This window comes from Tiliqua scincoides, chromosome 3 (genome assembly GCF_035046505.1).
Source record: "Tiliqua scincoides isolate rTilSci1 chromosome 3, rTilSci1.hap2, whole genome shotgun sequence".
NCBI lineage: Eukaryota > Metazoa > Chordata > Lepidosauria > Squamata > Scincidae > Tiliqua > Tiliqua scincoides.
The window spans coordinates 150,831,532-150,854,560 of record NC_089823.1 but is presented as its reverse complement, the minus strand read 5'-3'; the positions used below and the strand labels follow the sequence as shown (position 1 = coordinate 150,854,560).

The window sequence follows — 23,029 nt, the reverse complement described above, 5'->3', positions numbered from 1 at the left end:
GGGCACCCGCCCAGCAGAAGGCCGCAACAACAACAAACCGGGTCACGTGACCTGGCGGGGGGGGAGGGCAGCCGAGAAAGGAGCGCTTCCCTGCTGCGGATTCCGTCACGTGACGTTCTCTGGCTGCTCCTCTCCGGTTCAGCTCGTTTGTAAACTGTTCGACAGGCATTGAGACTGCGCTGCATACAGGGAGCAGCAGCTGGTTTTAAAAAATCACCTGCGTTCTGTGAAGTTCATTTTTATTCCTTTCCTGTGCTCACTCAGCCTGCAATGCTGTCCACACTTTCCTGGGAGTAGCCCTACTGACTATAACGGGCCTTATTTCTGAGTAGACATGCATAGGGTTAGGCTCTCAGGCTGCAATCCTAACCGCACTTTCCTGGGAGTATAATGGGAGTATCCTGACTATAATGGGCCTTACTTCTGAGTAGACAGGCATAGGCTTGGGCTCTCAGGCTGCAATCCTATCTGCACTTACCTGGGAGTAAGTCCTATTGACTACACTGGGCTTTACTTCTGAGTAGACATGCATAGGCTTGTGCTCTCAGGCTGCAATCCTATCCACATTTTCCTGGGAGTAAGCCCTAGCGGATTCTGAGTAGACAGGCATAGGCTTGGGCTCTAACTTTCCTTGGAAGTCAACAGCATTGAACACAGGAATTGGGCTGCAATCCTATCCACACTTTCCACAAGTAAGTCCTATTGACTATAATGGGCCTTACTTTTGAGTAGAAAGGCATAGAATTGGGCTTTAACTTTTCTTGGGAGTCAACAACATTGAACATATGGGAATTACTTCCAAGTAATGCTGCATAGATAGAATTGCGTCATTAGGGCCCAACCCTATGCATGTCTACTCAGAAGTAAGTGCCACTGTGTCCAGTGAGGCTTACTCCCAGGAAAGTGTGGCTAGGATTGCAGCCTTTATTTCTTAGGGCTGCCTTTATTGGGGGAGGGGGAATTTATTCAAGTCAGCCTGTCTTTCTTTTAAGAAACATGGAATCGGGCTGCAAAATTGCAACAAATCTTTCCAAAAGGCAGGTACAAGCAACAAAGGCACAGAGGGAAAGTCACTGAAGGAGTACATAAGAAGAGAGCGAGCGCTCGCAGAGAAAGCGTGTGAACCTGAGATTCAGGAGGGTTTCTATGGGAAAGGATCATCTAAAAGGGAAAGCAAGCACGGGGGGGGGGGGCGAGCGGTGACGGAGGAAGGAGGCAGGGCTGCGGAAGCCCCAGCTCGCGACTGAACCCAGGGAGGGGTCATTGGAGCGGAGGAGCGTCAATAGGCAGGAGGAGAGCATCGTAGTGTTTAACAAAGAGGCTGAGAAGGAGTGTCTGGGGGGATGAGTATGCAGCGTGGACTCACCGGAGTTCTTCTCTTGCTTTCATTGCCCCTGATTTAACAAAAGATGCTTCCATATTTGACTATCTAAAGATACTACTGTGCTTCTTCTCTGGCGGAATTCAACATATTATTTAATGTGTGTAGAACTAAAGAAAACCCAAGTAAAATTTCCCAGTATAATAACAGATGCATTCATAAAGTATGTGACGTCAATGATCAATCTTAAGAGCGCCTACCCAGAAATAAGTCCCATTGATACATCTATTCAGGATTCTTGTCTGTCAAAAGTATGCCATGCAGCCTATCCTTTAAACATTGTGTGTTGGCATCCTTCAGTCTCGGAAGACTATGGTATCGTGCTCTGAATAGTGGTTCTGGAACAGAGTGTCCTCTCCAGTGCGCGAAGCCTGGGTAAAGTAGATATGGAGGGTAGGCTGCTACCCATGCAGCAAACCCCCCCTTTCCAAGTCACTGAAATGGTCCAATGAAAAGGCAGAAGCCAATACGGTTGGTTCCAGAGGTGTCACAGGAGTTGCCGGAGTTGCCATAGCGTGACTGTGTTCAGCCATGAACTGTCTCAGGGACTCCGGCTCCTGATTTTGCCTCGAGGTTGACTCCTGAAGCCTTTTCCATAACTGGATGTAGCCACAAGGCAGTGGAGGCTTGGGATCAGAGTTTTCCTTCTCTCAGATGAGCTGCCTTCCCAGGCTAATGAGACTCATCTACCCGGTGGCCTTTAAACATTAACTATCATAAAACAGTATCCAGCACAGGGAGTCAGTAAATTATCGATTGTATTGGCAACCTTCAGTCTCGAAAGACTATGGTATCGCGCTCTGAAAGGTGGTTCTGGCACAGCGTCTAGTGTGGCTGAAAAGGCCAATCTGGGAGTGACAATCCCTTCCACACCGGGAGCAAGTGCAGTCTGTCCCTGGTCTGTCTCCCTGGCTATGGGCCTTCCTTCTTTGCCTCTTAGCCTCAGACTGTTGGCAAAGTGTCTCTTCAAACTGGGAAAGGCCATGCTGCACAGCCTGCCTCCAATTAATCACAGGCCTACAAAATTATAACAGGCCTGTAAATTATCACAGGCCTACAAAACTGAGGGAGAAAGGTTTTTCCCAAACTTTATGGTGGTTTGATATGAATTTGGGGTGCTGATTCCAAAAATGACATCTGTTTTGCCCTATCTAGTTTGGCATCTAGTTTTGGAGATATACTATAGCCTCATTAGTGAATGGTTCAAACAGCTTCCTCATGAGGTGTAGGTGCAGGTGTAGGTGTAGGTGCAGCTTCCTCATGTAGGTGTAGGTGCAGTGCCAAAACGGCTACCACTGCATCCAGCAGCACTGCCAAGGCTGCTGGAGGTCTCCTCAAGGGAAGGGACATTTATCTTTCCCTGGGCAAAGCCCCAAGCCCCACAATGGGGCTTCTCGTGTCTACGCCAGCTGTTTTACCAAGGCCCTCATTGCTGCCCAGAACACTTACCTAGCTCTGGGTGGTGTCCAGCTAGTGCTGACTTGACACAGGATGTCATAAATGCACTTTAAGGCACATTTGCAACACCCAGCGCTGGCGCTGGAGCTCAGCACTGGCGCTGTGCATCTTTAAGATTGGGCCCCTAGGCTGCAATCTGATCCTTATTCTTACCTGGAAGTAAGCCCCACTGAATATAATTGGGCCTACTTCTGAGTAGGCATGAACTCTTAGTATCTGAATCACTATGCCATTATTGACGTCCTGAGAGAGGAGGCAAGTGATCCTGCTCTTTGCTTCTTGCATTCCTTACTAAGGCAGTGGCAGATTTTATTTGTAAATTTGCAATAGTGCGTATTGACAAGCTTGCACAGTACTATTAACTAAAGTTGTCTTTCATCTGTGTGCAAAAGTTTGAATTAGGGCATGCCAACAGACATTCTAAGTGACTGCTCTGCAATTGTGGAGCTACTGTCTTTGAGAATATGTTTAGATCTGAGCTTGGCTTTGTATTCTAGTTTCTGGAAGAACTGTGAAAAATGTCCTCTTTGGGCAATGGCTCAGAGATTAGAATTAAGCAGGTATGGGTAAACATTTACTGTAGTTGCTACTTTCCTTTTCTTTTAATATTTTTATTAATATTTTATTATATTGGTTTGTTGATTATTTTAATTGTTGCTAATTGCTCTGATAATCCCTGTTGAGGAATGGTATATAAAATAGATAGCAATTTTCATTTTTATAATATAGAAAATATAATAGATAAAATAATATATTTTATAATACTTATTTTGTTTGATTTGTAAGTATTTTTACCTGCCCTTTGGGAGGAGGTGGGATAGCAATTAAATAAACTAAAACACCTAAATAAATAAAGCTGTCCTTGCCTCTGGCCACCTGACACAGTGGCAGGCTGGTGGAGCTCTCTGTGTCAACATAGATGCAGACTTGTTGTTCCTTTAGTATAGTTTTGCAAAAGAGAAGCACCGGGCAAACTCATCAAGGCTGGACAAAAGACATAGGGAGGGCAAGGAGTGCAGAGTTATATTTAGTTGCCCCACATAACTCTAATCCCAAAAGACCTTCCTGCTGCCTCTACTCAGGTGTAACCATTGTTAACTCCTTCCCTCAATTTTCTGCTGTCTTGGTCAACAACACGACTCCACTTATACCGTCCTGATGCAGCACAATGTTGATACATAGCATTGCTATTCCCTGAATCATCAATTTGAGACTGAAGACAAAAGTTAGTATCTAAAGCAGGGGGGGTCAAACATAAGGCCCACAGGCCAGATATGGGCCATGGAAGTTCTTTATCTGGTAATAATTGGGCTCTCCCAGAGCTGTCCTGTCAGCCGTGCCACTTCTGCCAAACCTCTGAAGGAGAGATGGAAGGAGGCCTCAGAAGGCAAGGAATGCTACAGAGTAAGGTGCAGACCAAAAGGGGTGAGAGAGGGAGATGCTTTCAAGAAGATGGGAGAGCCCAGTTATGGGCCACCCTTTCACCAGCACCTTCTGGTGCTGTGTCACTTCACAGAACACCTGAGCTGCAAAGTGCCTTGGCAGAAACAGCACTGCTAAAAGATTGGCCCACATGATAATTGGGCTCATATCTTGAAAATCTGATCAAGATCATATCATATTTTCTCTTCTGTCATTTGCAACTAATGAGTTCCTATGCAAGAACAAAGTGCTTATTTCTGGCCATTATCTGCTTAAATGGTAACACTTCTGGCCTTTAGCAAGCCCCATGAATGCTATTCAGTCTGCTTTATGAAAGGAGTTTGACACCCCTGATCTAAAGTGTTGAAAGTAGTTTGAGAGGGAGGTGGGGAGCGAGGGAGAGAGATCACCCCCTGTGATATACACCGCATATACTCGCCTATAGGTTGAAAAAATTATGCATAAAAATGGAGCCTGAGATCCTGGGTCAACTTATACCTGGGTCAATGCAGTGAATGACGCAGGATCCTCTGGGAGCTTCTGGGAAGCTTACAGAAACTCAGCAGCTGTCTGGTGAAGTTGGGGGGGGGGGGCTGGAAATGGGCTGAGAAGCAGGAAGCAGGTGGAGAAAAAGGATAATTTTTACCAGTAATTACGGTATTCAGAGATAGCCTCTTCTCCAGATAGGAAGAGAAGAGAAGACGCTTCTGGGAACTGTAGTTTGTATGGGCTGCTGCTATGGAATGCAGCACATGCTCCCACAAAGCCTCCCCACAATTCCCAGAAGCTCCTTTGTCTCCCTTCCAGTTTGGAGAAGAAGGGAAATGCCTCCTTCTTTTGCTGCTGCCTCTGAACATTCCTGGCAAGTCATTTGCAAAGAATTTCACCCCCCCCCCCAAGTTTAGGGGTCTGGTTTTTAAAACCCCAGGATGGGATCCTCATTTCCAACTGAAACAAGGTCCCAGGCTGCAATGCACCAGTACTTAAGAGTAACACCCATGGATAGCACTGGGTCTGCTTCTGACTCAGTAGGGTTGCAACTGTGCGCAGCTCAGTCCTTGTTGCTTGTCTCCCTGCTGTGAAATGAACAGCACACTCCCAATTGCATGTGTTATGTTGCATGTTATATGTAGAGCCTCTGGCTTCACACACTAGGCACCTTCAAGAAGGATTTGACTGATGATTCTGCTGGTATGTTGTTTACAGGCACTTACTCTGACACTGTTTACACAAATGTTGTGAAGACCAGAATTTTAAAAGTTAATGATCAAAAATGCATCTTATGATCTTTTATTGTATTTTTAATAAATTAGAACTACAGTTTTTAGGTAACAATTACTGGAAGGTTATTTTTCAGGACCTGGCCTTGGGTAAAATCAGACAAAATTATAGTCAGACCCCCTTAAGTTTAACCCCTGACTTATCTGAGTGTCACAGAAAATTCCATGAGTTGGGGCTCAAAACCTATCTGTGAGAGCGACTTATGGGCAGGTGTCTGGGGTATATATGTATGTGCATTGTTTCTGGTCAGACAGATTTTGCATATTTTTGCAACAATATAAAAATCTTATTCACAGAGGGAAAAATGGGATGAGCATACACACCACAAGCAGTTAATCTTTTTTCAAGAAGTATTGGGCTGGCCCTGGTGCAGTCTTCCAGGGCTGTTCACAGTGAGTAGAGTAGTAGTGCTGGTAGTAGAGTAGTAGTAAGTAGAGTAGTAGTACTAGTACAGAATCCACATGGGACATGGTTGTGTTGGAGAAGTTTGTTGCATGCTTCCCATAGATATCTTTGCATGTCACATGTGCAGTATAATTCCTTTCCGAACCATTGTAACCACTTGGTTCAAAAGGTCTGGATTAATTTGTCTGTGAAAGAAATTACACAAAAGGGACTCAGTTTTGCATTACTTTAAAATAATTTGGCTGGCAAGAGCTGTGAAAAGCTGTTGTGTGTCTCCCCCCACCCTCAACTTGACATTGTAAGAACTCAAAAAAAGTCATCCTCATGCCACAGCAGTCAGTTCATGCCTGGAGTTCTTCAATTACTTTTATTATAAGGATACACAAGGCAGTTATGGTTCCCCTGGTCTTCTTTCCCTGTGCCAGAGTTCCTTGGCTACTAGAGCAGCTTGTCTTCCATTTATCCCCTCTTCTTCATGGCCTCTGACTTCATCTCAGGTTGAGGCTTGCCTTTTCCCTCAATGGGGTGAAAATTGTTTGTCTGGATATCGGAGATCCCAACCCATCCACTGCTACACTGCTGTGCTTGTGCCTATTGTGGGATCTGAATCCCTTCAGTATGTCAGATGCCTTCCTCTCCCCCCCTCCCACCTACCCATCTTAAGCCAGTTTTCCCTGGTTCCATGCTGAAATCTTCTCTCACTTCTCTCTTAATGCCTTTCCTTCCTTGCTCAGATCTCTGCTTATGGGCTGGAACTGTTCTATCACCACCTTGTGACCTCCTCTGGTGGGACTAGATGGTTCCTCAGTCGGATGGTGTTCCCACATGTTATCAGAGTGGGGCACCTTGGGGCACCATTCAGCTGGCTCTTCCCATCATTTCTGGGGCTCCCTGTCAGGAGCGAAGAATGCAGGAATCCAGCTTACAACTGTTTATACTGCAGAAGACTGCAGAGACAGGAGGGGGTGAGGCAACCAAAAGTAAGAATAGCTATGTGTGCCTGGATTTGTGTGGGCAGAGCCGACATTTGAATCAGGAACAAAGTTGGTATACTGTTAGCCACTATGGGCCTAATCCTAAAGCCCCTGAGTTCCAGTGCTGGACATTAGCACTGAATGGCTATGCAGTGGGAGTGCCCGAGGGTAAGTCGCACCGCTGGATGGTGGAGCAGGTTTTCTGGGCAGGGAAGGCATTCTGGGAGGGGGAAGTGACCAGCCCAGGAGGGAGGTGGGACTGGTGGAGGGCTCTGCCGGATCCTATCCTTCATGTCAGACTGCAAAGCCCTACATGGAGGTTATCAATTAGCACCAGCAAAATAGCAGGCACAGACTTGAGTAGCCCCATTGCAGGGCGGTGCACTTACTTAGGGGAAGGGGATGAACATCCCCTTCCCCTGAGGAGACCTCCAGCAGCCTCCGCAGGGCCACAACAGGATACAGCGGTCACCATTTTGGTGCCACTGCATTTAGCAGCCCTGCCAGGGATAGGATTGGGCTCTATATTACACTATCATAGCTTGACAGCCCAATCCTCTGCATGTTTACTCAGAAGTAAGTCCCATTGTGTTCAACGGGGCCTACTCCCAGGAAAGTGTGTGTAGTATTACAGCCTTAGAAAGAGAGCTCAAAACAGTATGGATGAAAAAACAGCTTCCAATCAAGATAGTACAGATAGGGCAGGAGGTCTGGTCTAGAGGGTAGAGCCTCCATTTGCCTGAAGATTAACATCCACAAGGTCGCCAGTTCGAGGCCACCGGCACCGTGCGACCTTGAAGCAGCTGACAAGCTGCAGCTGAGCTGTTCCATCTGCTCGGAGCGTGGGAGGATGGAGGCCAGAATGTTAAACCAGATCGGAGTGTAACAGCTCGAATGTGGTGGTTCTTGAAAGAGAGAACCTTCTTTCAATTTGTAAAAATCCCTGCGTGGATTTAATAAGCCTGCCTATGTAAACCGCCTTGAATAAAGTCTTGAATAAAGACCAAGAAAGGCGGTATATAAATACTGTATATTATATATATTATTATTAAGAAAAATATGTACTTAAAATGAATACACCAAAATATACTCTTTTCACCCAAAGATCAATAAAGAAGTATCAGTAATATGTAATTGGCTTTAAATAAGACTGAACCTTAACTATTATTATAGTATTATTATACTTTATTTTTACCCCGCCTTTCTCCCCAAAGGGACTCAAGGCGGCTTACAAAACAAGGTTAAAACACATTAAAAACATAGTTTAAAACAGATTAAAAAATAACAAATTGTAACATATTGTAAAAACAGTAGTTAGATAAAAACTAGTCAGATAAGAGCATAGCACAGCAAATTATAAAAGGATCAGGCCTGTAAACAGATGTTAAAAAATATTAAGTGATGTTAAAAAGGCCAGGAACTCAGAAGGCTTGTCTAAACAGAAGGTCTTCAGGCCTCGCCGAAAGGTTTCAAGAGAGGGAGCAGTTCTTAAGTCAAGGGGAAGGGAATTCCATGGTGCCACTACTGAGAAGGCCCTATTTCTTGCCGCTGCCCCACATACTTCCCTAGGCTGCAGCACTTGTAAAAAGGCCTTCTCTGATGACCTAAGAGGACGGGCTGGATTGTACGGGAGTAGGCAGTCTCTGAGATACCCTGGCCCAGAGCAGTATAGGACTTTAAACGTCAAAACTAGCACCTTGAATTGGGCCTGGAAACGAATGGGTAGCCAGTGCAGCCGCTGGAGAAGCGGACTGACAGAGTCAAACCGCCTACCTTCAGTATCTACATGGGCCGCCGCATTCTGCACTAGTTGCAGTTTCCAAACTGTCTTCAAGGGCAGCCCCACATAGAGCACGTTACAATAATCTAACCTCGATGTCACCGTGGCATGGGAATCCAGGAGCAGCTGTGAGTCCAGGTGGACCCCCAAGCTGCAGACCTCCTCCTTCAGGGGGAGTGCAACCCCATTCAGCGCAAGCCGATAGTCGAGCACCTGCATCGAGGATTTCCGAACCAGGAGAGCCTTTGTCTTATCCGAATTTAATTTCAGCTTGTTAGCCCCCATCCAGATCCTCACTGCCTCCAGTGACCTAAAACTACTAGGTTTTATTGATGAGTCAGGTTTTATTTAGGAGCTTAGGAATAAACTAGATGTTACCATGCTTATGGCAACTTCCATTGAAGTTAAATTGCTCCGTACCTTATTATTTTATTTGGGGTGATATTCTATAAACAAGAGTTTTAAGCAAAGGTGCTTTTTTTTTTTTTTTTAATCTGATGAAAACTGTCCACATCTGTCAGAACTGCAAATATTAGGTTTTGTCATCTTCTACGTCACAATTGTACACTAAGTTGTAAACAACACTGTGTAAACAGAAGTGTAGACAATATTTTGTAACCATGTGGACAAGCTAATGACAAACTCATTGAGAGTCTGGCATTCATTGCCCTGTGTTATTTGCTACATCCTCCCTCTCTCAGATTTCAACATGTGTTTCATAAGAATACTTCTTTCACTTATGGCCCAGCCCTATCTGGGCCTTGTGCTGCTGGAATTCACACTCTGGTAGCGCAAGGCATTTTGCAGTGGCAGGAAAGCTGAGACACCATTGTGTGCTTCCAGGACATTGGCACAAATGACTAGAGGTGCGGCCCTCATGCCAGTGGCTCTCAGAGACTGTGTCAGTAAATTGGCAGTGGGGGTGGGAAGGGGCATTCCAGGGGCATTCAGGGGGGGATGGAAAAGGCACAGGACACAGAGTGGGTTGGAGGGAGTGGATATCTATGGCAAAGCACACACCGGATCCTATCCCCCATTTTTCAGCCCGCCCTTTCCCTTTCTCTAGTCAGACTTATACTTAGCTGGTGTAGGTCCGAGGGCACCCAATGACCACCAGGAGACCTACTCAGAGGTAACCAAACCTGATTTTTTGCAACACAATCCTATGCATGCCTGTGCAGAAGTAAGTCCCATTGTGTTCAATGGGATTTACTCCCACACAGTAGGCATAGGATTGCAGTCTTACCACTTATTTATTTATTTATTTATTTATTTATTTATTTATTATTACTATTATTATTATTAACAGTATTTATATACCGCTTTTCAACTAAAAGTTCACAAAGAGGTTTACAGAGAAAAATCAAATAACTAAATGGCTCCCTGTCCCAAAAGGGCTCACAATCTAAAAAGATGCAAATGAATACCAGCAGACAGCCACTAGAACAGACAGTGCTGGAGTGAGGTGGGCCTCACCTTTTGCTTTCTGGTTGTTCTCTCTCCCCCCACCCCCCATGCTTTGTTAGCATGGCTGCATCATCATCAATGGTGGGGGATAGGATTGTGCTGTTATTGTGCTAAAATCTCTGAATTCTATTTTGCCACTTTTATATTAAGTAGGTACATAATTTGCTTCTATTTCTGTTAACATCTAGGGCCAAAGGTGGAATAATATAGCTTTTCAGCTTATCTCATTGGAAAAATTAAGATTAATAAAATTCTATGAGCAGGTGCTATTTGATGGCCAGCCAAACCAAATCACAGGCAGCCCAATCTTATCCAGGATTGGGCTGCTGGCTGGAGAATGTTGTGACAGTGGAAGGGATTCCCAAATGGCAAGGACAGAGATGGTGATTTACCAGGAACAGGTATGTAAAATGGATAGGGCTTCACAACCTCCACGCACCCCCTCCCCCAGTTCATAGAATCATAAAGTTGGAAGGTGCCTAATAGGTCATCTAGTCCACCCCCCTGTTAATACATCTTTCTTTTGGTTGCTTTCCTGAAGATCTGATTTTGTTTATAGTCAGGGTGAACAGATGCAATGGAGGACAGAGTGCCTCTACCTCTAACCATTGTATAGAACAGGGAATGTTGGCAGGTGTAGCTCCACATGGAAGGGTTTAAAAAGCTGCACCTGCCAACATTCCCATTTCTATACAGTGGTTAAAGGTACAGGTGCCCTGTCCTCCATTGTGTCTGGTCACCCTGTTTGCAGTCCTAAACTAGTCACAATGGGAAGCTCATGTTTGAAAATGATACAGTGTTACGATTATAGAGACATATTACATATATAATGTACACACACACACACCACAGTATATGTTAATAGCGTGGTGATGATGCATGATTAGGATCTGGGAGCAGCCACTATTCTTTTTTTAATTCTGTAAATAATTAAAAAAAACAGACATAAGCTTAACCTATATGGAATGAGGCACGACAATTTATATCAAAACATTCCATTTGTAAAATGAGAACGATGGCAAGATGATTTTTAGGGTACCACCACCCCGAAGACTCTTTGCAGGAGGAAAAAAAATAAATGAATCGGGCTCTTGGATGAGTGTGTTTTTAACATGAAAACTACAAATCCCATGCAGCTTTGCAAAACTAAACTGTGTTCATTGATTTTTCTTCCACCAATGAAGGGAGGATAATTCAGGGTAGTAATTTAGTCGTGTGTCATCTTAGTGCATAAAATCAGCTGGAGAGACGCTTCATCCTCAGTGCATCCAGTGGTTTGCGTGTACAGTCCTTGGGTGGACCAGACCAGTCTGCTTGAAGTCCACCTTTAGGGTTACTTGTGTCGCAGTTTTCTAGACAGCGGAGAAGAGCTTGCCATTGGAATAAATGGATGCGATACTGACATGCAGACAGGAGGACTTGGAGGATTATTACAGTTTGTTAGGATGTGATGAATTGTCTACCGTAAGAGTAGTTCTTGAATGTTTCTTTGTTAATGATCATGGGGGGGGGGTGTGTAAATGGAGTAAACTCCTCCTGCCCTATAATTCTTCATTTTCCTTTCCCTCTTTTGTGGTGTCCTGGTAATTGATCTGTTAACTCTCCTGGTTGAGCATCTTGTATCTAGCGAATATATCCTTTGCATAACTAACTAAGGCTGTAATCCTTTCCACACTTTCCTGGGAGCAAACCCCACTGACTATAAAGGGACTTGCTTCTGAGTAGACATTCATAGGATTGGGCTCTAAATGTAATGGGCTGTGCAACTTTTTTCTACTGTAAGGATTTTTAGTAAACCATTTCATAATGTAAACATGAAACAGTTCTAAAGATAAAATGTGGAGGCTGCTGGAAATCTTCGAGACATATGTAACAAGGAATGTCTGGAATGTTGATGATCTCAGATGTATTTCTGAATTGTGGATATTCATGAAACTTATCACTGAATGTTGGCAGCCATTTATGTGTGATTGTGGGCATTCACAGGTGTTCTGTTCATTAAGGAAGGATATGCTACCCTGAAGGGTCATGTTAACAAAATGTGTGTGGGATTGTCAACATTCCCCAAATATTAGACCACAAATATTGGGGGTGGGGGATACACAGGTATGGTCTGTAGTGTGCGTGATTTACACACATGTTTAAAATGTGAAGTCCTGCAGCACAGTTAAATATTGGTACTTCCCTAAGCATGGCTATAAGTAGTACTTACAGTAAGTAGTAGTTACTACAGTTCAGGACTACAAACAAAAACACATCTTCAGGAACAGAACCAAAAGATGTATTAACTTGCTGGTGTGTGTGGATATGACTTGCAGTACTGTATTCAGTTATGTTAAGACACTGTTTTTGGGAAAGTGGTATAAAAATCATTTAAATAAATAAAATAAAAATGTTATTCTCAAGTAAATGTGTACTACATAGGATTGCAACTAAAATATTTTTATTATTTTACTATATTTCTATCCTGCCTTTCTCCCCCTGAGGGGACCCAAATGTGCATTTCATTTCCACTCACTGGTAATCATATTGGTTTGTTTGAAGTTTATTATTGCTTTGAGGTGAAAGATGAGAGTTGTTTGTATGGCACTTGAATAATTAAAGAATCCTGCACTTTCTGTAGGTGCCCCATATTAGCTCAGTGGTCCTGTAGTATCTGATATTTCATTTGTGGTCAAGATTGTTCTTTGCTTATGCAAGCAAAGGCTTTTTGAGCAGAGCAACTGAAATGACATTCATCCCTACTGCAGTCTAGTGCTCAATAGATTTCATGGAAATCCTTGATGGCCATGAAAACTGCATAGTTTCAGTAGTGTTATTAGGAGGATTGTAGAATTTTTGCCGTAATACGTAATGGTATGGTACAGGCAAAGTTATCTCTTTTGTAGCTATGACTACAAGTGTACAGTTTATTAGTAAGGTGTCTGCATTCTGTGCTTTAACCTATATTAAAATTCAGCCAGTATTATAACTGGAAAATAGCTTCTTGCAATATAGACAATTACCTTAAAAGTTTGCCAGGATAGCTTCCTGCAAGAAACATTAGTTTCTGTCCCAATCAAAGATTGGGTAGTTAATTTTTCTTTTGATGTAAGGAGTTGCTCTGTCAGATTAATTAGAACAGTTATTTTCAACTGAAATGGGTGGCTAGCATCCTGCTGAGATAATTGATGTAAGCTGAGAGAGAGGCAATGAGTTGCCTACTAATTGTGAAATCTGATCCACTACACAAGACTGATTTATTTAAGGAAGAAACTGGTGCTGTACATTGCAAATATAGGTCATAGGCACAATGTTTCAGAGAACCACCATTAATCATAGGGGAGCCTACTATTTGAAACAAAAAATTTTTAAAAATCAAAGTATTCTGGATGTATGGAAGATTTGGTCTTTTCATGTCCTTTGCTACGTTTGCACAGATGGGGGTCTGTTCCTTTAGATTGCTAGTTGAGTAGCAAACTATCTTACTGTGAAGTTGGATTTTGACTCACATGGAACTGCTGTGGAATAAATGGCATGTGTATTGCGATCTTGGGGCTTTATTTTGCTAGGTAGTGAGTGCTCTAACCACAAAATGTGGTAGTTATAACTGTAAGGGGGGGAAAGATGTTTGCACCTATATATAGGTACCCTATTGTGTGTGAAGACTGGACAATCTTTACTTGATAATCTTGTGTGTATTCCTGTTGAGAATTGGTGCCAGTAGAAGCTTTATGCATCTGCAGTAAAATGAACACTTGTATGATCACACAGACAGCGTATGCTTATTTCTTCTACATGTAATATTGCATGTGAAGCAGTGGTGGTATCCATTCTTAAGTAAATAGTCTTGGTATTAATAACACCATTGATGTTCCTTTTTTCTGTTGCTAGGTTGAGCAAATCATTTCGGAGTTTAAAGTTAGAGCACTTGAGTGTCATCCTGACAAGCATCCAGGAAACCCTAAAGCTGGTAAGTGTCTTCCCCTTCTAAAAATACATATAGTATTGCATGCAGGCACCCTTAGTGGGTGCACTTGCCCTCCTAGTGGCTGGGCCTATAATGTAAATCAATAGTTAATAATAATAATAACAGTATTTATATACCACTTTTCAGCTAAAAGTTCATGAAGCGGTTTACAGAGAAAAATCAAATAACTGATGGCTCCCTGTCCCAAAAGGGCTCACAATCTAAAAAGATGCAAAAGAACTCAGCAGACAATAATTCTTTCTGCTCCCTCTAACTTTTGTAGCTTGACATGTAGATGTATGTGGTACCAAGCACATGCCAGGTGATCATGAACCAGGCTGATTTCATGTTGCTTTTGCTTTTGCTTCAGTAGCGTCGCTAGGGGGGTGTGGGCCGTACCAGGTGACACGCTGGGGGGTGACATGCTAAAACTGCGCTGTTAGGAGCTACCACATCATGCCATACAGTGTTGGATGCGGAATGACCAGTGGAACACAATGCAAAAAACCCTGTTGAGATAGCTCCTTTCCTTCAAAAGTTATGGCCAAAAAAGCGGAAGGAAAAAATGCATGGAGCCCTATGGAAAGTGAAAGTGAGCTGTGCTGTGTGCTTACTCGTGAGTAGGCGAACATGCCTTAGTGTATCAGAAAGGGCAGGCTGAGAGCACTCCAACAATGTCAAAATGGTCCTGATCCAATGAGTGCAGCCCCAAAAAAACACCGAGAAGGAGGTTCCCCCTCCCAGCTGCAAGTGTGTTCAGCTCTATGGGAAGGGAAAGGAAGCCATGTGGCTGTTTTACTTGTGAGTAGGCAACCTTGCTTGCTCCATCCAAAAGGGCAGACTGAGAGGACTCCAATGTCAGAATGGTCCTGATCCAGTGAATGCAGGTCCAAAAACACCTGAGGAGGAGGTCCCTCCCCAGTTGTGAGTGTATAGAACCCTATGGGAAGCGAAGCAGCCTCATGTAGTGTTTACTCGTGAGTAGGCAGACGTGCCTTGGCTGGTGGTCAGGCCAGGCCAAGAATGTGAGGACACCAGAATGGTCCTGATCCAATGGGACTGGAGTGCAACAAAAGTCCCAGAAGGCAGCCTCCTCCCCCACTAGAAAGGACCAATAAAGAGGCTTGAACCGGTAAGGGGAATGTTTTCTATTTTGCACTTGCAGTTTCCCTCACAGCCCAATCCTACCCACACTTTCCTGGGAGTAAGCCCAACTGACTCTAATGGGACTTACTTCTGAGTAGACATGCTTAGAATTGGGATCTCAGATTTGTAAAGCCAGGTGGGTCTTTATATTGATGTGCTTGAAATAGAAGGACTTTAAACTGGGCACTGGGGAGGGCTGAAGGTTTCACTGATTCTTTTGGGGGCAGTTATTGCAGGCAGACTACAGAGAAAATTCACTTGGTGAAACAGGACTGGCTCCCCCTTATTTAATTATTTCTCTTATTTTAATTTAACTATTTATAATTATTTATTTTAATTTGCTTGATGATGTCACTTCTGGCCATGCCATGACATCACTTCCAATGGGTCCTGGACTGATTGTCATTCTAAAAAGTGGGTCCAGGTGCTAAAAGTATGAGAACTGCTGCAATAAGGTGTTAGTAAGTTGGTGTGTGTGTGTGTGTGAGACAGACAGACAGTCAGACAGACACCCTACAAGTTATCAAAATCACTAAAATCAGAGTCTGGAGGAATAACACAATCATGTTATATATCAATCAATGCACAATTTCATGCAGAATGCAATGAAACAAGCCACATTGAAAGATCTGTGTTCTATCGAAAGGTACAGCCAAAAAACCAGTGGGGGCGGGGCAATGGTACATCACCACGCCCACCACCTGGGGTGTTGCCCTGCCCACTTCATGGGGTGACGCGCCGGCCTCCCGTACCGGGTGACATGAATCCTAGTGATGCCACTGCTTGGGCTGGTGACAAGGAAGCATTGGGTCCAACAGGCCTTCAGATAAAAAGGCCCTTCAATTTGTTGGAGCAATACCCCATCCTATTGAGACCTACAAATAACACCACATCCTAGGAGCTTCCTGACTTTCAGAGAAATAGGTTGATTTGTGGTCACAAAAGTGTACCTTCAGCTCTGACTTACTTCACCAATGTCATTGACAAGCCATTTAAGGACTTCATTCTAATCAGGACATGGCTCTCCTGAGCAACTAAGAAGCACCCAGCTGGCTATGGTTTCCTGAGGCCCCACTGCAGCTTTCTGAGAAAGAAACCTTCCCATGAAAAGTACTGCAGAGTCCCAAGTGTGTAACCCAATCGGAAACAACAGGTTAGAAGTGGCTGTTTAGAACAAGTGATAGTTGATAGAGGGGTTAAAGACCTACTCTGCTATGCCTATGCTCAGAATTTAATATTGTTAAAAGTGAGTAGTATGTGCCACCTATGAAAAAGTTCAGCTACTAGTTATTAGTTCCAGAGCGTGCATCCAGTTCTTATGATTTGCGTCACTAGTAGAAGGGAAAATATTAACTGCCAGGTCCCTTTTAACTTCAATAGAGGAAGCAATTTAGCTATCGGACTCCCAAAGTTATCAGACAAGAGGTAGGGAGGAAAAAAACATAACTGGAAAATCAATCTAAAGGCCATTTAATTTGTTTATCCATCTCAGTTAGTGTTTGAGCTTAGCACACTTCAAAAGAAATATCTCTTCCAGCAAAGTGGAATAAATGCATAAACAATAATGAACACATAATAGAAAAATGATTCACAGATGAAATGCAACTCTTCTTAATCTTTATGTAGAAAGTTACCAAGGATGTGGCTTGTGTTTCTAGTACAGTGAGGAAACTTGTATTTTCCCTGGGAGAAATGAGATCAGCATGACACAATGGGACAGTTAATATTGTGCTATGCAAATTGAGTACAGGATTGAGGTATGTGAGGTACACTCTGCAATGTGAAAATTCTCTGTGTGGCTACTCCAGAGGTGCTATTGGAACAACCTCTTCCTCTGTACCAAGAATGGCTGGTATTAGTGATTGAGAACCAAGCTAGATGTGATGGTGATCAAATCATTGGCCCTTGAATGTATCTTCAGGTGGAGATAGCTGCCAGTGGGGGTGAGTTGTGGCTGATCAGGATTGGAACCCTAGCGAGAATTTATATCCCTTTATTCCCATGCTAGAGTCTCAACACAAATTCTCTTCCTTTTACCATTTGTTTTAGGAGGAAGCTGTGGGTTGGGGGGGAGACTATGGCATGGGTCAAACGTCCCTGCCATGGTCCTGGTCAACTTCTGCAGCTGCCATTTCTGGGAGAAGGTACAACAAGCTAAACATTTTCTGAATAGAGCCATTACAGTTGCATCTACAACATTTAAGCACTGCTTTCCTTAAATGGTGCCAGTATGAAAAGATTTGGTAGGCAAGATGCTGGGTATACTTCATGCTGAGTGTGTGTGTGTGCGTGCGTGTGTATACGCACAAGCACACAATCTATTATGGATTGTAGTGTGAAGCTGGTGGTGTCTACTATTTATCTTGTGGTCTGTAACTAATTCTCCATGTTCAGAGCAACACTTGCTGTTTTCCTTTTTCATTTTAACAGATACAAATCTTACTGTGATTGATTAGTCTGGACAAACGTCCTGCAATGTCCCTCATTAGATTATGTGGCCTCTCTTAAGGTTACAATTCTATACACATTTCCTGAAGAGAGAGTCTATGAACTCAGTTGGACTTCTGAGTAAGCATGCATAAGATTTAGCTGCATGAAAGACTGAAAATAGCTAGATTGAGTCACACTACTTCCTGTCAGTGCATATGTGCACTAATTTTGCTTGCCTCTAGTTAAACAAGTTTTTCAGGTTTTTGGCACAATATAGAAACCTGTTTGACAGATGTAAAAATAGGGTGTACATAGTAGCACAAACAGTAAGCACAAACAGGCATGTGGATGCGGGAGAACCCGTGGACATTATATATCTGGACTTTCAGAAGGCATTTGACACGGTCCCTCACCAAAGGCTACTGAAAAAACTCCACAGTCAGGGAATTAGAGGACAGGTCCACTCGTGGATTGAGAACTGGTTGGAGGCCAGGAAGCAGAGAGTGGGTGTCAATGGGCAATTTTCACAATGGAGAGAGGTGAAAAGCGGTGTGCCCCAAGGATCTGTCTTGGGACCGGTGCTTTTCAACCTCTTCATAAATGACCTGGAGACAGGGTTGAGCAGTGAAGTGGCTAAGTTTGCAGACGACACCAAACTTTTCCGAGTGGTAAAGACCAGAAGTGATTGTGAGGAGCTCCAGAAGGATCTCTCCAGACTGGCAGAATGGGCAGCAAAATGGCAGATGCGCTTCAATGTCAGTAAGTGTAAAGTCATGCACATTGGGGCAAAAAATCAAAACTTCACATATAGGCTGATGGGTTCTGAGCTGTCTGTGACAGATCAGGAGAGAGATCTTGGGGTGGTGGTGGACAGGTCGATGAAAGTGTCGACCCAATGTGCGGCGGCAGTGAAGAAGGCCAATTCTATGCTTGGGATCATTAGGAAGGGTATTGAGAACAAAACGGCTAATATTATAATGCCGTTGTACAAATCGATGGTAAGGCCACACCTGGAGTATTGTGTCCAGTTCTGGTCGCCGCATCTCAAAAAAGACATAGTGGAAATGGAAAAGGTGCAAAAGAGAGCGACTAAGCTGATTACGGGGCTGGGGCACCTTCCTTATGAGGAAAGGCTACGGCGTTTGGGCCTCTTCAGCCTAGAAAAGAGACGCTTGAGGGGGGACATGATTGAGACATACAAAATTATGCAGGGGATGGACAGAGTGGATAGGGAGATGCTCTTTACACTCTCACATAATACCAGAACCAGGGGACATCCACTAAAATTGAGTGTTGGGCGGGTTAGGACAGACAAAAGAAAATATTTCTTTACTCAGCGCGTGGTCGGTCTGTGGAACTCCTTGCCACAGGATGTGGTGCTGGCGTCTAGCCTAGACGCCTTTAAAAGGGGATTGGACGAGTTTCTGGAGGAAAAATCCATTATGGGGTACAAGCCATGATGTGTATGCACAACCTCCTGATTTTAGGAATGGGTTAAGTCAGAATGCCAGATGTAGGGGAGAGCACCAGGACGAGGTCTCTTGTTATCTGGTGTGCTCCCTGGGGCATTTGGTGGGCCGCTGTGAGATACAGGAAGCTGGACTAGATGGGCCTATGGCCTGATCCAGTGGGGCTGTTCTTATGTTCTTAGTAAGCCCTTTTTCTATCTAGCAGCCCAGTCCTAACCAACTTTCCAGCACCGATGCAGCTAAAATGCAACTTCTTGGTAAGGGAACAAACATTTCCTTGAGGAGATCTCTGTGACTGCCCTCCCTACCACAGAATGCAGTGCATGCCCCGTTGACACACCTGTATCATTGCATGAAGTTTGGTTTGGGCTGTAAGAAACCAAAACCTATTGTCTGTCTCCAATCTGAATGATTATTCTTAAGTAACATGCTTTTTAATTTTTTTCTTTGGTCAATTCAAATACTACTTGAGCACTTGTGTTCCTAAGTGTTTTAAAACACTTTATAAAACTCTTTATAAATATGAGATTTTGCATTTCAGTTAGGAGAGAATGTGGACAGTCTTCTGAAATATTGTATAATGCTTATGCATATTGCATTTAAAACTTTGACATGGTAATCAAAGCCCTTGCTCTGCTTCATTCATATCCAGCTGTCTTGTTGTAATGAAATAAAAGCAGCATGCGATGCTTGTGATTTAAATTCTCCCAAGGAATTAAACTTTATTTTTTTAATTCGTAGTTGTAACCAAATTTACCTTTTTTTGTCTTTGGTTTACAGTGGAAGATTTTCAGAAGTTGCAACAAGCTAAGGAGATCCTTGCCAATGAAGACAGCCGAGCTCGTTATGATCACTGGCGAAGAAGCAAAATTGCTATTCCATTCCAGCAATGGGAGGCTCTGAGCAATTCTGTCAAAACAGTTAGTTTGGTGTATTCAGCAAAATGTTCTGGAGAAATAGAATAATGATACCATTTCATGGGAGGAAAATTCTCTTGGGTGAGAGGTTAGGCAGTGATGGAGAGAAAATGAAGGCTATTATGGTATACAGTATTTAAAAAAAAAAAAAAAGCTTCAACAAATGACCCAGTGGAAGAAAGATATGAAGTGGGAAAATAGCAATAGCATCAGAAGTTTTACCCTGAGTCAATTTGCTACTTTAGGGCATGGACAATTATGGGAAGGGAACCATAGCTTGGTGAGTAGAGCATATACAGAAAGTATCAGATGGAAACTTCTAAATTATATTAACAAATTGATATTGGACAGGACCCTGAGACCTTGGTAAATTATCTGTCAGTCAGAATGGATAGTATGCTTGGCTAGATGGACCACTGGCCTGACTTGCTATAAGTCGGTGTCATATTCAGACTCTATGCCTCTGATACAGGTGCCTGAGAACTTGCATGGCATAGTGGCTAAGATTGGGAGCTGGCACCTCAGTCATGAACTCACTAAAGCCCAAATCACACATGCAGAAATCCATATGAAAATGGACACTTTCCACTAAATAAGTGCATGTTGAGATGCAAACTCCTGTGGGTTTTGTGCCATGGAATACCAAAGTATCTCTTTGCCATTCATCACCCCCTAATTTGTGAGTTTGGATTCTTCCACATGAGCTTTTGAATGCTGCTGAGGGCAGGAAGTGACATCATTGATCAGGTGATGATCAGAAACAAGCATTTCTCACCTAGGATCTCATTAACTACAAATGACAGAAGAGGAAAATAAGCAAATCTAGTTCATATTTTCAAGATACGAAGAGCCCTAATCAAACAGGATGCCCTTTCAGCAGTACTGCTTCTGCTAAGCAGTGTTCCTTCTAATTTTTTCTCTCCCATGCGGAGAAGTTAATGACTCAAGCAGTATATAACCAGTGTCATCTTAAAATGGGCAATGGTTAGTCTGACTTAACTCTAATGACCATGCCACCCATCTCCACTGATTTCACCCTTTAATGCTGCCTCCCTCAATCGCCACACCCTGGCCCTAAGTTACTGACTTACTTAGAAGATTCACTTCTATAAGTGATCTGCACACCAGGCCTGGCTTCAGCCAGCATGAGAGAGATAAATTGGCAGCAACTTCTTTCAGCTCTTACAACAACTGTTTGTTGCTGAGGAATCACTGTGCAGCTTGATTATTGGAAGCCCAGTTACCATGCACGTTGGATAAGGAGCTTCCATGGGCTTATCAGACCTGTGGGCCTTATGTTTGATGCTCCTGGTCTACCTTCTTGAAAAATAAACCTTTCCCCCCAACACTGATACGAGTGGCTGGCTGAAATATTCAGTTTCTAACAAACATTATTTGTAACATCCCCTCTCTTACATATTGCTGCCTCCTCCAAATCTCAACAGCTTTAAATGTTAACTTTTTGCAGCTAATGTGTTTTAACTTTTCCTACCACTTGTCCAGCCCCCAACTTCTTTCCCTCTTCTCCCCATCAGCAGTTCTGTATATGACCAGATACCAGTGTATGACCAAATATACAGCAGTTCTGTATATGACCAAATACCAGTGGTGTGCAGATAAGATCTGTTCAAAACTCTTTGATATGTGCCATCTTCTGCTTTTTCACTTTTTCAGTTGCTTTTGCAACCAAACGCTGCTGTGATACAATACAAAAATGCTACTTTTTTGTTTATTTCTAGTCAATGCATTGGGCTGTCAGAAATAAAAAAGAACCAATGCTGGAAGCTTCTGATTTAAACCTTAATCACAAAGTGGCTGATTGTTCCCAGAAGATTGAAAACAATAATAGTGGATTGTTGGATGACACAAGAAGGCTGGGAGACTTTGATCCATCTGATGGGAAGCTGCTCTCACCAAAGAGCCCTGATTCCCCAGGTAAAGTAGTGAGTGATAACTTTGTCTCGTCAGTAATATCCTGTAACTTAAGATGACTGAAAAGGAACCCAGGTCAGCACATTATGTGGTCATACTTAAAAGTATTTGTTAGGACATGTCCTTGCTGGGATTTACTTGGATACAGTGTAGCTGATCCCAAGTATCCCTGTCAGCAACTCATCTGGATCTCCCCATGCTATGCAGTGGTTCTCAAACTTTTAGCACCGGGACTCACTTTTAGAATGAGAATCTGTCAGGACCCACCAGAAGTGATATCATGACTGGAAGTGAAGGCATTGGTGGCTTCAGCAGATTAGGGGTTTAATGTAATAAACATTTAAGGTCCCTAAAGCACCATTTGTCTTCTACATGCCAACTTAATTTCTCACCTCTTCCCCCTTCATTCTATAGGATTTTCAGATCCAAACTGTTGGCACTTACGTTTCCGTTGGTCTGGTGACACCCCATCTGAACTCCTGAGGAAGTTCAGAAACTATGAAATATGAAGCAGAAGACCAAATATCCGCAGAAGACCAAATATGTGTGGAACTTTGTGTTTGCCGTTTCAGTATTCTTCTATATGTTTATAGCCTCTTGTGTCTACTAGTGCAGTTTAAATACTGTATGTTTCATAATATGATGTTGCAATTTCCCATATAAAATACTGTTGTGTTTGAACTGTGGTCAGGTACTTTCACTTTTTATTTATCCCTAAGGAATAACTGAGTACAATTAGCCCTCCTTTCCTGAGTGGCTGCTTAAAATATGTATGAGAACTGAAAAAAAACCATGTATTATAATCTCATGCCACAATGTTGACTTGTCTTGCTTTTCTGCCCTGTCTTCCTGCCCTTCCTGTTTTTATGTACCTGCATGTGATTTTCATCTTTCTAGCTCAATAGCCCTCTGCCATCCAAAGTCTCTTGCTCTCTTAAACAATGCCTCTTATTTTCCCTTGCCACTACTGAGACTTGCAACTTTATGTTGTGGCCCTTTCTCTATCTCCCTTTTAAAA

At 43.2% G+C, this 23,029-nt stretch overlaps 1 protein-coding gene across 1 annotated transcript; it reads left to right on the top strand.

Moving 5' to 3' along the window:
* The first annotated feature begins 11,554 nt into the window (after positions 1-11,554).
* Positions 11,555-22,520, top strand: DNAJC12 (DnaJ heat shock protein family (Hsp40) member C12). The gene is made up of 5 exons (XM_066622512.1): positions 11,555-11,632; positions 14,042-14,120; positions 19,943-20,082; positions 21,819-22,014; positions 22,426-22,520. The coding sequence occupies exons 1-5, from the start codon at positions 11,555-11,557 to the stop codon at positions 22,518-22,520; spliced, it is 588 nt and encodes a 195-aa protein (XP_066478609.1).
* The last annotated feature ends 509 nt before the right edge of the window (positions 22,521-23,029 follow it).

Bases quoted from the DNA above. Each gene is read 5' to 3' on its own strand.
- DNAJC12 (XM_066622512.1), top strand. From the start codon at position 11,555: ATGGATGCGATACTGACATGCAGACAGGAGGACTTGGAGGATTATTAC. The intron at 11,633-14,041 runs GTAAGAGTAGTT...TTCTGTTGCTAG, and splicing joins GATGTGATGAATTGTCTACC to GTTGAGCAAATCATTTCGGA. The intron at 14,121-19,942 runs GTAAGTGTCTTC...TTTGGTTTACAG, and splicing joins TCCAGGAAACCCTAAAGCTG to TGGAAGATTTTCAGAAGTTG.